Source organism: Cenococcum geophilum (assembly GCF_001692895.1).
Source record: "Cenococcum geophilum 1.58 unplaced genomic scaffold K441scaffold_90, whole genome shotgun sequence".
Lineage (NCBI taxonomy): Eukaryota > Fungi > Ascomycota > Dothideomycetes > Gloniales > Gloniaceae > Cenococcum > Cenococcum geophilum.
The window spans coordinates 11,970-26,551 of record NW_027137648.1 but is presented as its reverse complement, the minus strand read 5'-3'; the positions used below and the strand labels follow the sequence as shown (position 1 = coordinate 26,551).

The 14,582-nt window shown below is 49.1% G+C and overlaps 5 protein-coding genes across 5 annotated transcripts; 3 read left to right on the top strand and 2 right to left on the bottom strand.

Moving 5' to 3' along the window:
- Window positions 1-322: 322 nt before the first annotated feature.
- Window positions 323-2,891, bottom strand: K441DRAFT_671111 (uncharacterized protein). The gene is made up of 6 exons (XM_067650381.1): window positions 2,443-2,891; window positions 2,258-2,380; window positions 2,180-2,205; window positions 1,720-2,127; window positions 1,211-1,665; window positions 323-1,071 (listed from the first exon to the last, which is right to left on the bottom strand). The coding sequence occupies exons 1-6, from the start codon at window positions 2,480-2,482 to the stop codon at window positions 645-647; spliced, it is 1,479 nt and encodes a 492-aa protein (XP_067496688.1). The 5' UTR covers window positions 2,483-2,891; the 3' UTR covers window positions 323-644.
- Window positions 2,892-3,636: 745 nt separating this feature from the next.
- On the top strand, window positions 3,637-5,782 carry K441DRAFT_671110 (uncharacterized protein). Its single transcript, XM_067650380.1, has one exon. The coding sequence runs from the start codon at window positions 3,936-3,938 to the stop codon at window positions 5,487-5,489; it is 1,554 nt and encodes a 517-aa protein (XP_067496687.1). The 5' UTR covers window positions 3,637-3,935; the 3' UTR covers window positions 5,490-5,782.
- Window positions 5,783-6,496: 714 nt separating this feature from the next.
- Window positions 6,497-8,705, top strand: K441DRAFT_648929 (alpha/beta-hydrolase; the record flags this gene model as incomplete). Its single annotated transcript, XM_067646917.1, has 8 exons — window positions 6,497-6,601; window positions 6,678-6,752; window positions 6,808-6,938; window positions 7,008-7,112; window positions 7,184-7,681; window positions 7,794-7,932; window positions 8,002-8,075; window positions 8,147-8,705. The coding sequence occupies 8 exons, from the start codon at window positions 6,497-6,499 to the stop codon at window positions 8,280-8,282; spliced, it is 1,263 nt and encodes a 420-aa protein (XP_067496686.1). The 3' UTR covers window positions 8,283-8,705.
- Window positions 8,706-10,661: 1,956 nt separating this feature from the next.
- K441DRAFT_671108 (uncharacterized protein) lies at window positions 10,662-12,161 on the top strand. The gene is made up of 2 exons (XM_067650379.1): window positions 10,662-10,743; window positions 11,057-12,161. The coding sequence occupies exon 2, from the start codon at window positions 11,091-11,093 to the stop codon at window positions 12,015-12,017; it is 927 nt and encodes a 308-aa protein (XP_067496685.1). The 5' UTR covers window positions 10,662-10,743; window positions 11,057-11,090; the 3' UTR covers window positions 12,018-12,161.
- Window positions 12,162-12,177: 16 nt separating this feature from the next.
- On the bottom strand, window positions 12,178-12,552 carry K441DRAFT_743830 (uncharacterized protein; the record flags this gene model as incomplete). The annotated part of the gene is made up of 1 exon (XM_067654411.1): window positions 12,178-12,552. The coding sequence occupies one exon, from the start codon at window positions 12,550-12,552 to the stop codon at window positions 12,352-12,354; it is 201 nt and encodes a 66-aa protein (XP_067496684.1). The 3' UTR covers window positions 12,178-12,351.
- Window positions 12,553-14,582: the final 2,030 nt, after the last annotated feature.

The following is a 14,582-nucleotide window of genomic DNA, read 5'->3' as shown; positions in this document are numbered from 1 at the left end:
AGACCCTAAAATAGCACCTTATAATATATTTAAGCAATTCTCTAAGATTAAGTAGAACAGTAAGCAGGCAGACGGACTCCCGAGTTCACGAAGATGCTAACGGACTGAAGTTGACACAGCCCGCCCAAGACCATCACTTTGCTTAGTCCATCCCTGAAACATAAAGTCTCGTGTAGACATCGCAAGCCAGATCAACCCGCTGGAGTTTACGAAAATTGATGTGTAGGAAAAGGCAAAGGGGACCATTTCCTCCCTCGGATCCTACCAGCCGCGGCTAGATCGCTTAGAGCAAGAGATTAGATAGATAATACATTTAGCGCAAACATGAATTGCAGCAGCGAAGACCTTCATCCGCTCTTCAACATCTAGCCAACCTTTCTACCTTCTCAGTCCCACACCAGTCACATAATCCAATCTCACAATTCTCTGTTAAGGCTACAACTCTCAAATTCTCAACTAATCGCTTTCAAACGGAGCAATCATGTTCATGGCCTGTATACACAAACTCAATCCCAATCTCCCACCGCCCAGAATCAGAACATCAACTACTTCCGAACCGGTCCACAGGCCTTCTACCTCTCCTTCCCTCCGTCCCTCCAACCCCATCCACCTCCCCTACCACCCCGCCCCGCCAACTCACCTCCTCACTTCCCCCCACACCCCTTCAACATCGCCTCGGGATCCCTAATCCCCGCATTCTGCCCCTCCCGCACCCTCTTCAACGTCAGCGCCGCAATCAGCGCCGCCCCCACCCCACTCCCGTCCTCCGCGGGCAAAATCTCAATCGGATCCTTCCTCCCCGTCCAGCCCAGAATCTCCCTCAGCGCGACAGCGCCACGCGCCTTGAAGTGCGGGTACTTGTTGAACACGGAGCCGTCGGCGCCGACGTGGCAGGATTCCCAGCCCTTCTTCTTGCAGATGGCGGCGACGCCGCAGGCGGAGAGGCGGGCGGCGCGCGTGCCGATTAGCTCGGCGAGGCGGCGGCAGAGCTCGAGTTCGGGCTGCGTGGCGGTTAGGGAGAGCTTGTTGGCGAAGAGGTCGGCGGTTTCCGAGAGGTTCTCGAAGGGGTCTCTGGGGAGGGGTGTTAGTCGGCGTTTTCCAACCGGGTTTTTTTTGGGGGGACGAGGGCGGGAGTGGGAGGAGGGTGGGGAGGAAGTGAGTAAAGAGGAAGAGAAAAGAGGGGGAGATCGGGCGGGATAGCTGGACTTACTCCTCGATTGCGGCTAGGAATGAGGCGTCGAGGCTGTATGCTTTCTTGAGCTTGCCAATGTCCTGGCCTTCGAAGATGCAGACGTCGGGATTGCCGTGCAGGTCGGCGAGGACGAGGCGGAAGATTTCGCCGAGGTAGAGACCCGCGATCATTTTCTCGAAGGCTTGTTGGCCGGGCCGCGGAGATTCTTTGTCGATGATGATGTCGTACGGCGTGCGTGGTAGGACTTTGTGCTCGTTGTCGAAGGCACCCCATTCGCAGTTGATGGCCATATGGAGCTTGGGATCGAGTTTCATGTGTGCGAGTTTAGGGACCGAGCCGCAGTCTTCCATGTATGCGGCGTTGCAGCCAGTGCCGAAGATGCAGCCAATCTTCATTTGGTCGTCCGTGTATGCTGAGGCGATCAGGGTTCCGGTGGTGTCGTTGACTAAGGCGGTAAGCTTGATGGGTACTCCCTGAGAAATAGGGGTTAGCTATGACCTCTGCGAGTTGCTAACGGTAGGATTTACCCTTTCCGCAAGAGCCGCCTCGAATGGAGGAACAACATCCTTGCCCTCCACTCCATCAATATCGAAGCCCTTAGTCCATCTCTGTAAGACGCCATGATCGATGTAGTCCTGAGAAGCAGGGTAGGAGAAGGTGAAACCGAGCGGCAGCCGGCCCAATTCTTCACCTTCGTGGTGATACTCGATAAATTGCTGCAGGCAGTCGGCGACGTAGTCCCACAATTCCTGAGCTGTACCCGTCTTCAACTCTTCCGGCATGCGGTATTTGGATTGTATGATATCAAACTCTCCCTTCTCTTCCGGCAAGCTGATCTCGCAAACTCGGAGGTTCGTACCACCCATATCGAGGGCAAGGAAAGTGCCGGTTTCATAGCCAGTCGGGAATCCCATACACCATGTTGGGTTCATAGGCTGCAGGTCGTCAGTGCTTGGCCGGGTGTTCTCCAACGAGACGGAAACGTACGATGGAACCACCCTCAACGGTGAGGCCTAATAGATAATTAATCTCAATGGATATATGCTAGCATGAGGGGCACAATACCTTTGGTCAATTCGGCCTTGAAGTGTTCCGTTATCTGCTTGAGCTTCTCTTGAGGGACGGTGAAAAGCTCCTCAAGCCGGTTGATCTGGTCCAGGAGATCCTTCGGCACACCGGCCATGGAACCTATCTCGATCAGTCCCATCAACCCCATTGTTGGTTCTCTTGTAAAGTGATGTATGGCGTACCCTTTCGCGAAGGAGGTTTTCGGGGACCGAGACCAACCATCTTGCCGGTTGTTTGCTGGCCTTATCTAGGAAGGAGCAGGTGGTGGAATGTTTGCTAGGACGAAGGACCGAAGGCCGTTGTCGTGATGTTTCGAAAAGGATGTTACTACCAAGGAGCGGTCACTCCAGGTATGAGGTGTAGCAATGTCTTAGACGGTGTCAGTAGGTGATTGGAGCTTAATAGAATAAGAATTTTTGCCAAGATATTCGGATGCGGTATGAGGGGGAAAAAGATGAAGGGTCAGGTGTGAGCTGCGTGTTTGATAAACTGCCCAAGGCTATTGGGAAGGGAATTGCTTTTAAGTTACACGGGAGTTCCTGGGCATGCCCACATAAAGCTACCTAGTATCAAGTACAGGGTCGTGGGCTTACCAAGCCCATGTGGTAATGCTGAAGAACGAAAAGCCCCGCCATCCCCGCCGCCGAGAAAAAGCATTGCGGGCAGACGACTTACAAGTGATGAAGCTGGGTAGGGGTCAATTAGGGTGTCTCTGGATAGGAAATTGAGGTATACACAGCAGTTGCGTTTGCCAGGCAGCGGAAAGATATTCACAACAGGAATAGTCGCTGTTGAGGATTCTGGCGGGACAACGCCTCGCAGCAGAGGGGCATGCGGCTGGCATGATGAGCGCCGCAGGGATCGAAAGCCTAGCCTTGCCCTGCCGCCACGGAGCTATGCAAGAGCACGGCCCCCAGTGCACCCAGAGGACAGGCACAGTACTGCCAATCCGTCTCCGACCTCCCACCTACAGTACTCTTCAGTAACTACCTTTATCTCCACAAACAACGCACACGTCGCCGAGGTTGCATCATGGCACCTGGTGATCGGAGCAGGCACTGGACACGTCCCGATCCACGCCGCGTGCATGTCAGCCTTGCAAAGTCGCAAAGGTCACCAAGGGTGTTAGGCTGCGAGCCCTGGACACCAACAACCTCGTCTAAAGTTTAGGGTACGCGCGGTACGTACGACTCGTAGCCTGTAAAGACAATCATGGGGCTTTTCCATGGAACATTCCACGCCTTTCTTGTGCAACACAGCCTTACCGCCCTCCATGTCGTGTCAGGCGAGTGCAGGTTCCTGCGCTAGGTGAACACAAAATCCCTGTTTGGGTAGTCCCTTCATGCAAACTCTACTGCCTATTTCAGAATCCTCATAACCAAGTGAGGCTGCGCAGAGACAAATACCATCGATAACTACGCCGTTGCGGAACCATCACTTCTTCCCCGAAACTTGGTGGGTGAATACCCTATCATTGCCCTTCTGACTCACGCCATGGTGCCGACACCCTCACCATATTTCAGTTCAAATGATAGTCTTTAAATTATGAACGCGGAACCCTGCGTCGCCGAATCCGTCCGCCCACATCTACTCCTTCCCTTCTTTTCTCACTTCATCCTTTCTACGCACTCTAACCGTCACTCATTCAGCACTGTTAAGAACTACACAAGCCGTCATGCACACAGCTCAAGAGCAGTCTTTGCTCGGCAGCCCCTCGGCCATGCTCCCTAACCCTGTGCCATCTCGCCTTGAGGACCTACTTGATAGGAGCCGCCATGCTATTCCGATGAACCTGAGACAGCACTATCCTGATTTCGATCCCAATCTTCCGTCAAAGTTACTGAAGTCCCTGATGTCGCCGGCCGACTTCGTTCAGCTGCGCGCCGTATCGAAGAAGTTCAATGAATGGGTGCCCTACAACAGTGCTCTGAAAACCGAAATGTTCAAGACACTCTATGTCACGGGCGTCCACAGGACCACAGACCGAGAATCCTCGCTTACGGCCTTGAGGAAGATAGGCAAATCCTGCAAACATCTCATCATACGAATGAAGGAAGGTACCCTGAAGCCAGCAATAGTCTTTGGAGATAGCACTCACAAGCATACCACGGTATTTGCCGCATACTCACGCAGTGCCGCAGACCGTACCACATCTAGAACTGAAAGTAGCTGTGTTCGAGCACACACTCTTGCTGCTCCCATCCAGCAACCGTACGATTGGACAAGAGTCGCCGGACTTGGAACTTCGGCTCCATCAGCCTCACACTCACACGCAGATTATGGGTCTGACTGGGCCCTGATCTTGAAGGAACTTAGGAATGTTAACACAATCACTATTTCAGCAAAAGGAGAACGCAAATGGAGCCATTTCACCCAGTTCGAAGCTACTCTCATTTCAATCCGCCTTGCCATCGAAAAGGCGGACTTACCATCGTTTCACACAATTCGACTTTCTCCTATACATGCCTATGATATATTGTATTGCCGCTGGGAGGGGTCGGGAATATTTGGCGACGCGAGCTTCATGAACGACTGCATCTGGACTCGTCTCGACACCCTCGAGGTCCAAATATACTACCCATTCAATGATTTGCCAGCACCGGAAGCCAAGACGTTCGTCAAAGTCTTGCATAGTTGGTTGAAGAGCTTCAGCGCACGCTTGAGAGTCCTCAAGTTCAACTGGGTTGGTGGACACAACCCTGATGCCGACCCAGACTACGACCGTCGCTACAACCCACTCCTCCTCGATATGGTGTATCCGAGAAAGGAGTTCAGCGCACCACCCATCATTTGGGAGAACCTTAGGGAATTGTGGCTTGGCAACGTGAAGCCGTTCGATGTGGACCTGATGAGTCTAATGAAGTCTAGGAGCCCAAGCTTGCAGAAGTTCAACGTTCTTCATGATCTCACGCGCTATGACGATGCTGATATGATCACTGATTTTAACGATGCGAGCTTGTGGGAGACCTTGCGGTACTATCCCGACCCGACTGAAGCAGACAGCCCGAAGCGTAAGAAGATGAAGTATGGGTCCATCGTCGGCAGCACTGCATCTAGCCGCCCGGTTCCGATTCCACGTCCTCGCGAAGGTATATCATTCGATGATCCAGAGGATTTGAAGCTAGAAGAGTCGAAGAACAGCCAATCGACTGCCAGACACTCCGCGAAGGCAACCAATGATCCTGATGCTGAGGATGGGGTGTTCCCGTTCGTAATTGAGGAATTGTAATAGCGGCAGACTTTGCTGGTAAGGAATTTACGGAATATGCGAAGCATTCATCCATTCTCGAAAACATGTTAGCGTTGCAGTGTTGCACATGTCTCTTTTGATTTGTTGGCTCTCCTACCGAGTAGGGCCTGACGGGAATAGAATGGAGTGGACATGTGAATTGGCTGGTACCTGAATACTGCAATGCTGGATGAATGCTCATTGGACTCTTGCTTGGGTCTGACAGGGATTTTGTAAATTATATTTTATTCATATAAACTAACCTAATGAAATCGAACTACCTGTTCCATGACTGTCGCTTGTCGGGCATAGAAGCGGTTGTACGCGATCCTGAATTAAGTGTTGGCTTAACCACCGTCTTCCCAAGGTACAACGCATGGAGCGGACCGCATCCCTTTGGGTTCCATCAATAAAATAACAGCAGTAAGAGACATTTCAAAAAATGCGACAAGAAATTTATTCAGGTAGAGCATGGGTACCGTGGCCATAACGGCAGAAAGAAAGATATAACAAGCGCCTCTTAAGCAAATTCTTGTCAGGTCCGGGGGCTGAAACGCGTCCATCGAAGGGTGGCTTATAGGGCTGGGATACGGATCCGTGCGCCATCGGCAATCTGGAGCAAGAGAGGGGCGAGAATTACGCCTCAAAAAACATCCTTTTCATTGTTGTAAATCGCCAGAAATAGTAAGAAAGGCTTTCCGGAAAACTCTCTAAGCCAATAATGTCGTTCCTCCGTAACTTTCCCCCCGAACAGCAATAGACCTCGCGCGTTTTGAATGTGTTTTTCAACACGGCTCCCCTCCCGGACAACTGCCGCCCGGTGACTTCGCCAGGCCGACATCACAAATCCCCGCTGCGGAGCAAACCATGCCGGACTTACTCCACAATGCACGACATATATAGCAATGGCTCGCAGCGTTATGGCTTCCACACAAGCATCTGCGAATTCTTCCCAACTTGGCTACCATCATATCATATAGCCCAAGAAATATATACATTCAGCAAATATGGCAGCTCCGGGCAACCAGTTCTTTATTCAGAGTAATATCAAGAAGACAGCTCCCCACCATGAATCGTTCAAGCAGCTATGGGAGACCAAGTGGAAGAAGCCCGTATGCACAACTCGCACTACGCACAATCCCATAACGCGAACGTTCGTGGTTCACTAACGCACACACTTATCTACAGGCCGAGATGGGCGTATACCCATTCATGTTCGGCACCGCCAAAGACTTCCAGCCGATTGTCGACGAGCTCGTAAAGGTATAGTCGCAGTGAATAGCTCTCCCACCCAAATCAGAGCTGACAGCACCCCCAGCAAGATTTCCGCGAGCCCTACGACTGGGACGCGTACGCGCCGATGTACTTCCCCAAGGCCGAGGAGCTCACCAAGATCGCGGAAGAAGCTGAGAAGGCCGGCGAGAAGGAGAAGGCGTCCGAGTACTACCTGTACGGCCTCAGCCACCCCGCTCCCCCAAATTGCCGCAACAGAAACCCAGACTGACGAACTGAACCCAGCCGCGCCTCGGCCGTCTACCGCATCTCGCGCTTCCCAGCTCCCCGCTCCGAGAAGCAGCGATACGCGTGGAAGGTCGGCAAGGAAGTCTGCCTCAAGGGGCTGCAGTACGGCCCTCCCCGCTCCCCCGCACTCTCCCCGCCGAAGCCGCACCCCGAACTAACCGCTCCTCCCGCAGACTACGCGAGCACCCGGTCCAAGAGATCCTAGTCCCGCACATCCACGCCATCGAGGGCGAGGGCGCCCACATCCCCATCTACCACTTGCTGCCCGAGACCGCGTCCGCCGCCACCCCCGCGCCCGTCGTCATCATCATGACGGGCCTGGACGGCTACCGCACCGAGCTGGCCGTGTGGATGGAAGGCTGGCGCCAGAAGGGCGTCGGCACCATCGTCCTCGAGATCCCCGGGACCGGCGACTCCCCCGCGCTGCCGAACGACCCGAAGAGCCCGGACCGGCAGTGCTCGAGCCTGCTCGACTGGATCGATACGCAGGAGCGGATCGACAGCAAGAAGCTGGTTGTGTGGGCGTTTTCGACCGGGGGGTACTATGCGATTCGGTTGGCGCATACGCATCCGGATCGGCTTGCGGGCGTGGTGGCGTTGGGGGGTGGGTGCCATTATATGTTTGAGCCGGAGTGGTTGGGGGAGGTTAATCATTTGGAGTATCCGTTTGAGTGAGTGCTTTGGCTGGTCCAGACCCCTTTCCCCGGGCTCTTGTTGCTCGCTTCTCTGGGGTGGGAGAGGTGGCTGGTTTGGGTTTTACGTCGCTGTGGCTGACAGGTGTAGTCTTTGCAATACGCTGGCGTATAAGTTCGGGTATGGGACGGATATCGAGAAGTTCAAGAAGGAGGCGTCGGATAAGTTCTCGTTGCTGAAGGACGGCACGCTGGATATGCCGCGCTGCGCGAGGCTGTTCCTCGTGAATGTAGGTTCCCCCCTATCTCCCATCCTCCATCTCTCATTTCTCTAGAAGTCGCGCTGACACGCTCTCCAGGGCACCGAAGACGAGATCTTCCCCATCGACGACTACTATCTTGCGCTGCAGCACGGCGCGCCGAAGGAGGCGCGGTAAGCCTGGCCTTTTTCCCTGCTCTATCTACCCTGTTAATCTATTTTTGTCGTGCTGATGTCTCGCGCAGCTTTGTTCCGGACCGCAAGCACATGGGCGAGCCAGAGTCGTTCTTCATCATCTTGAAGTGGATCTATGCGCTACTTGGCATCGACGCGAATCCTATCTCGCAGCTGCAGACGATGCCGTTTAAGCCGAAATATTAGGACGATGTCTTGGGAGATGCCGGTGGGTGGAATGGGATTATGTAAGACGAGGAATGAGTGATGAGGGGTAAGGGATAAGGATATCTGGGTCTGGGATCTGCACAAGATAAAATCAAGGCATGGAGAGTGAGAAAAAGGGCCTTTTTGTGGGTATGTGTATTAATGGAATACTAGTTAAGGCTTTCAATGATGCGGGAGGTGAAGTTATGGGTGAAAGATTAGAAGGGGATTTCGGGAAGTAGGGGCGCCGAAGACCTGAGCAGCGTCAGCTAAAGCAAAAGGTAGATTTCGAAATATGCCGTGTCGAAATTAGTGATAAACGTAGTTAGTAGATGATGTTATCTAGTTAGATCTAAGCCTGTTGGCTATGTTTGTGCGACGAGAGATTATTGGGTTTGAGTAATGATATGAACAAAGCCTTGGTACACTGATGTTGATTTGTACGGTTTAAAGTAATGAAGGCTTTCTGCACGCACCCTGCCTCGCCCAATTGGTATGGGAGGCTGCTGGGTATGCAGAGTAAGATGGTTTGGATGAAGTGTGCAGAGGTAGGAGAGACAGTCTTTGAATGTATCACTTATAGGGTTCTAGATCTGTTCCATTTGCATAGAATCAATAACTCTGGCTTTCATTTCTTTATCTCAGGACCATCTATTCACCAAGTTTTAAGCTCCTTTAAAAGGTTCCACTCTGATAATAGAACTATATAAATCCAAACCCCTTCCTCCCCTCCTCCTTCTAGACTAAGTCCACACCATGTCAGCATCTACCTTTCCCCTCTTCCAGCAGCTCCCAACTGAGCTCCGACTATAGATATGGAAATTGGCCATGCCAGACTCTAAACGCTACCTCGGGCTGCAGCAATAAAAAAACCCCAACGGAACACCTTTGGTTCTCGCAAACCAGCCCGCGACCTTCCTCGCCAACAAAGAACCCAGACATGAAGCCTTCAGGCTCTCAAAAAGCCCACCCCTTACAACCTAAGGACAGCCAATTTCAACACGGATCTCCTCTGCACCAATAAGACTCTACGGACGTGGGAAGATGGCACTGGTGACCATGAGGCAGTCTCAGCTCAAGTCTTAGACTTGACATCACTTCTTTCAACGGCGAGCCTCTCCCGAATTCAGACCCTAGCTGTCTTTTCAAACGCAGGGATCAAGCGCCATTTGTTCCCAGCGACCAACACCTTCGAAACCTCAATAACCAAGTTTAGAAGCCTAAAGAACTTTGTTACCCTTTCATCCCTACCATGTGGTGTCTCAAGCGCTATTCCAAACCCGCTAAATGATCGCACCGAATGGTGAGAGATTTCGAGAAGGATTTCGCCACTGGCTTCTGGAATGTTAGCGATCGGGACCTGGAGGGGTGCAAGCCGCATCTGCCCTGTCCAAGGATCTTGACAACCTGATGGATTTGACGGCTACCATGATCCATTGGCCCTTTTTCAGCCTAGCTATGCATATAAGCTTGCCGCAAGCAAAGCGCTGTGTTTCGTTACTTCACCGGACAAAGTGATACCATTTTTGCGCAGGAATTTCCTTCCGGATATTTAGAAAATCTCTTGGGCTAGAATGCAAGATGACTGATGTTATTGATTGTTACTGTTGTTCTTTAGAGAGACATGCATTCATGGAGGTCCTTTTTTTTCCTTCTTTCTTCGAGCTTCCTAACACTTTGGGTGCATGGAGGTCCTTTTTTTTCCTTCTTTCTTCGAGCTTCCTAACACTTTGGGTGCATGGAGGTCCTTTTTTTTCCTTCTTTCTTCGAGCTTCCTAACACTTTGGGTGCATGGAGGTCCTTTTTTTTCCTTCTTTCTTCGAGCTTCCTAACACTTTGGGTGGTTTAAGTGTCGGGGGTTATTTTATAATTTACATAAACGTTCTAGCTCTAGGATTCTTTACCGAACTCGGTGCTGACGAATATCTTAAGTTTAAAGATCCGAGCTGGGGACTTCAGCATTAAAGACATTCAATGTCCTAGTCTTTTCGACGAACCTATACTTAGTGACTTTAGTAGCATTGTCAATACATATACATTTGAGAATATTTTGAACCCCCCAAAAAGAGCGACCAGAAAGAAAGAGATACGGGGGCTCTATCGCCTAAGAAACGAGATTTTAAGCGGTCTCTGCCTATAAGACCTGCCAAAGGCCCCTAAGCACAGCGACCTGATGGGCGACCATATGGGGGGAAAACCACTAATCCCAAAAAGGAAGGGGAAATCCATTTTCGCACGGTCCTCCGTATTAGGACGAGCGCTTCCACCCTGAGCTCGCTTAGATCACGTGATTGCGTCCACTGTGTTGCGTAACCTTGATCAGACACTAACTTTTTCCTTAGAGTACCCTTCACCGGTAGCCGTCCGCCCACACACTCTCTCGCCCGTGGTTATCCATCAGTTAATGACCCGAGTGACTCGTCACGAGTCGCACTAAGTGATAAAATATCAATCACTCACAGTACGTTCTCTTCATCAACCTTCATCTTCAACTTACATCTTGTCACGAATCCATTAAAGAAACCCTCGAACATTTCATCAGATTTCTTCAACCTCACATCTTGTCACAAGTCCATTAAAGAAACTTTCGAACATTTCATCAGATTTCTTCAGATTTCTTCAACCTCACACCTTGTCACAAGTCCAATTAAAGAAACTTTCGAACGTTTCATTAGATTTCTTCAACCTCACATCTTGTCATAAGTCCATTAAAGAAACTTTCGAACATTTCATCAGATTTCAATAACAATGACTACTTACGTCGGTGAATCCAGTAGCGATTCTCGCTATTATTTCCCCCCTTCCACCATGTCCGTCCCCGCCAGAGCCTCGGCCTCCGCCCAAGCCTCCACCCGAGCCTCTGACGAAGCGATTGATATTACCCCTATCACATCGTCCCAGCTTTTAGAGGGGTTTGAAAACGAAATTCGGACGTTTTCCTCAATTGCTGGACTGCGAAGCGCTGTCAACACGCTTTCCAAGCGGCTGTATCAGGGTACAACAACAAATCAATATCTAGTGCTTCAGCCTGTTACAGAAGACGACCTTGCCGAAATTGAGGAAAAGCGCCACATAATCGGGAGGGGCCTACGGTTCACTCACTGCGCGGACATTAACATCCTAATAATTAAAGTCCCCACACCAGAGCATGAAGCAGTGACTAGGACTTTCTCATACAACTTCATAGATCAGATCCGCCCGATGGGATTGACAGAGCTTGACGACCTTAAGGATATGGGTGCAACAAAATATAGGGGAACTTCAACGTCCAAGGAACCCGACTCATGCTGGAGACCTCTTGCTGTCCGACCAAATCGGCTGGATTGGCCAACACTTATCTTTGAGGTCGGCGTGTCAGAAACATTGCGCAAGCTCAGAATGGATGCGCGATGGTGGCTGGCCAATTCCCGGGGCGACGTAAAGATTGTTCTTCTTTTTAAGGTTAATCGAGCGGCAAGAACGATACATATTGAGAAGTGGGAGTGTAGACCAGCGGCTCTCACACGCGCTACTCGGTCAAATCTGCCGCCCCTACAAGTCCCCGCCCAAATACAAACTATTGACATTGACGCAAATGGTGTTGTTACCGGAAGTCCTCCTGCAACGACGCCGCCCCTTGTCCTGCACTTTCAGAACCTCCTTCTCCGACCACCTGTCCCACCAGAACAGAACGTGATATACACTGCACAAAACTTTCAAAGATTGGCAAATGGTATCTGGGCTGCTTTACCGTAGAAGACGGATGACCTGGCGGTTACATCTTTCTTAAAATGGCTTTCATTAAGCGGACTAAGAGTAAATCAGGACTTTTGAGCTAGTACCACTATAGTTATGCAAAAGTTTACTTCAACCTATACTATCAAATATTTTGCCTATGCCAGAAGCCAGTTCCTGAACTTCTAACAATTGCTACCTAGATTTGGATTATGGAGAGATAGGTGACTAACCGCACTGTAGGTCCCAGGATCATATAACGGAATAAATGGGGCGACAAGAGGTAAAGGGCATTTTATCCTATGTACGAGAAAAGGAGCCCTTTTTTGGGAAGACATCCGTAATAAGTACTCCACTAAGGCTTTCTCTTCCGGAGGTGTGAGGTACTGTTGGCGCTCCGCCTTTTATTGTCTCGAGCCGTCGAGCGTCGTCCATGTACATGTACACGGTGCCACACGGTAGAGAGAGGAACGTTGCTAGATTCTGATAGGGCAGCATATGTTTTGGGCTTCAAGGGATCAAGGCCTTCAGATAGCACGGCACTGGCGGGATCCATTCTACAGTGGCGATGGGGAAGGGAAATGAATGACGAGCTACGCTAGGCAGCAGGCTTAGAGAACACGTCGTCGAATCCTATCGATATTTCTAGAATCTCACCATAATGTAATTTACACGTAGATAACAAAGACTCGAAAGAATATTATGAGTAGCATAACGTAAGCGATAATAATAAAACCTCGTCACGGGTACACGAACGATGTACCTGCTCCCTCTCGGCCAAACTCCCGGAATACTAGTTATTGAGGTCTGAGTGCTGATAAAGCCTGATGCGATAATCATTCTATGTAGAGTTTTTATTCTCTGGTCCCGAAAATCGAAGATCTTCCGATATCCATGATGTAGCAGGGGAGCACAGCTCTAGCATTATCTCATAAATCAGACCGATAAGAAACATTGGCCAAAAAAAGTCAGTTGGGAAAAAGGGAGGCCCACAGGACCAGAGGGAGCCAGTAGTAGAACCCTTAAACCCTTAAAGGAATTATAAGACAACACCTTAATTTAAGAGCTAAATAGCAGAATTAAAGGTTTAAAGCATTAAGGGATCGTTCGGTTGCAACTTCATATTGAATATGGAGGCTCCATATTGTAACCGAAATGGAGCTCAAATCTGAATATGAGGTGGTCGTTCGGTAGATCTGACGACTTTTAAATATGGAGCTCCTCCATATCGGTAAGCGCGGCAAACTTGCAAGCTATACCGTATACAGTAGTTGAAATGGAGCTCTTGGCACCGTTTTAATATGTTGCCTCAAGCTCCTGCCCCATATTCCATATTGATTCTGGAGCTCTCATATACACGCTAAGGGATCGTTCGGTTGCAAATGAGGTCCACATTATAATCTGTTCCATCTGTGCGCCTTTTAGTGTCGCCCATTTTGTAATTAGTGGCGGCTACTACCGTGGCTTAGTTGAATCTGTAATTAAGTTAATTGTTTAGTAAGCCTCCATATAAGGCTCTAGATTCGACTTCGCATAATATCTTATCGCGATTTAAGTAACCCCTTCTACTACTAGGCCTTTATCGCGACTCCCTACCCTAGTATAGTAATAGAGCCTCCTTTTTAGCTAACGCCCTTTTCTAAATTAATATTTTCTATACTTTTATCGCAATTATAAAGGTTAAAATAATAATATTTTTAGCTAGGTAGGTATTATAAATAATATAAGCTAGCTAGTAGGTAGAGACATAGAATTATATAAGTAATCTCCTTTATTTAAGGTAGCTTTAAGAGCCCTAATATATATAAGAGAATTAACCCCCTATAGGGGTCCCTAGAGAGTAATAATATACGTTAAAACTGACGTTAAACAGCACCTGTCGCACCTCTATAGTAGGGCTACCTCCGTAGCCAACAATATTTATATAAAGCTTACAAATGCGACAGTAGTATCGCAATTAGGGTGTGTAGAGTCGTCACTTTAGCGTGTATATAAGAGCTCCAGAATTAATATGGAATATAGGGCAAGAGCTTAAGGCAACATATTAAAACGGTGCTAAGAGCTCCATTTTAACTACTGTATATAGTATAGCTTGTAAGTTTACCGCGCTTACCGATATAGAGGAGCTCTATATTTAAAAGTCGTCAGATCTACCAAATGACCACCTTATATTTAGATTTAAGCTCCATTTCGGTTATAATATAGAGCCTCTATATTCAATATAAAGTTGCAACTGAACAATCCCTAAAGTGACGACTCTACACACCCTAATTGCGATACTACTGTTGTATTTGTAAGCTTTATATAAATATTGTTGGCTATAGAGGTAGCCCTACTACAGAGGTGCGACGGGTGCTATTTAATATTAGTTTTAACGTATATCATTACTCTCTAGGGACCTCTATAGGGGGTTAATTCTCTTATATATATTAGGGCTCTTAGAGCCACCTTAAATAAAGGAGATTACTTATATAATTCTATATCTCTACCTACCAGCTAGCTTATATTATTTGTAATACCTACCTAGCTAAAAAATATTATTATTTTAACCTTTATAATTACGATAAAAGTATAAAAAATATTAAT

Excerpts from the sequence above, each read along its gene's own strand:
- K441DRAFT_671111 (XM_067650381.1), bottom strand. The coding sequence starts at position 2,482 with ATGGTTGGTCTCGGTCCCCGAAAACCTCCTTCGCGAAAGG. Across the intron at positions 2,381-2,442 it reads AAAACCTCCTTCGCGAAAGG|GTTCCATGGCCGGTGTGCCG; the intron begins GTACGCCATACA and ends TGATCGAGATAG. Across the intron at positions 2,128-2,179 it reads CCGTTGAGGGTGGTTCCATC|CCTATGAACCCAACATGGTG; the intron begins GTACGTTTCCGT and ends GACGACCTGCAG.
- K441DRAFT_671110 (XM_067650380.1), top strand. The coding sequence starts at position 3,936 with ATGCACACAGCTCAAGAGCAGTCTTTGCTCGGCAGCCCCTCGGCCATG.
- K441DRAFT_671108 (XM_067650379.1), top strand. The coding sequence starts at position 11,091 with ATGTCCGTCCCCGCCAGAGCCTCGGCCTCCGCCCAAGCCTCCACCCGA.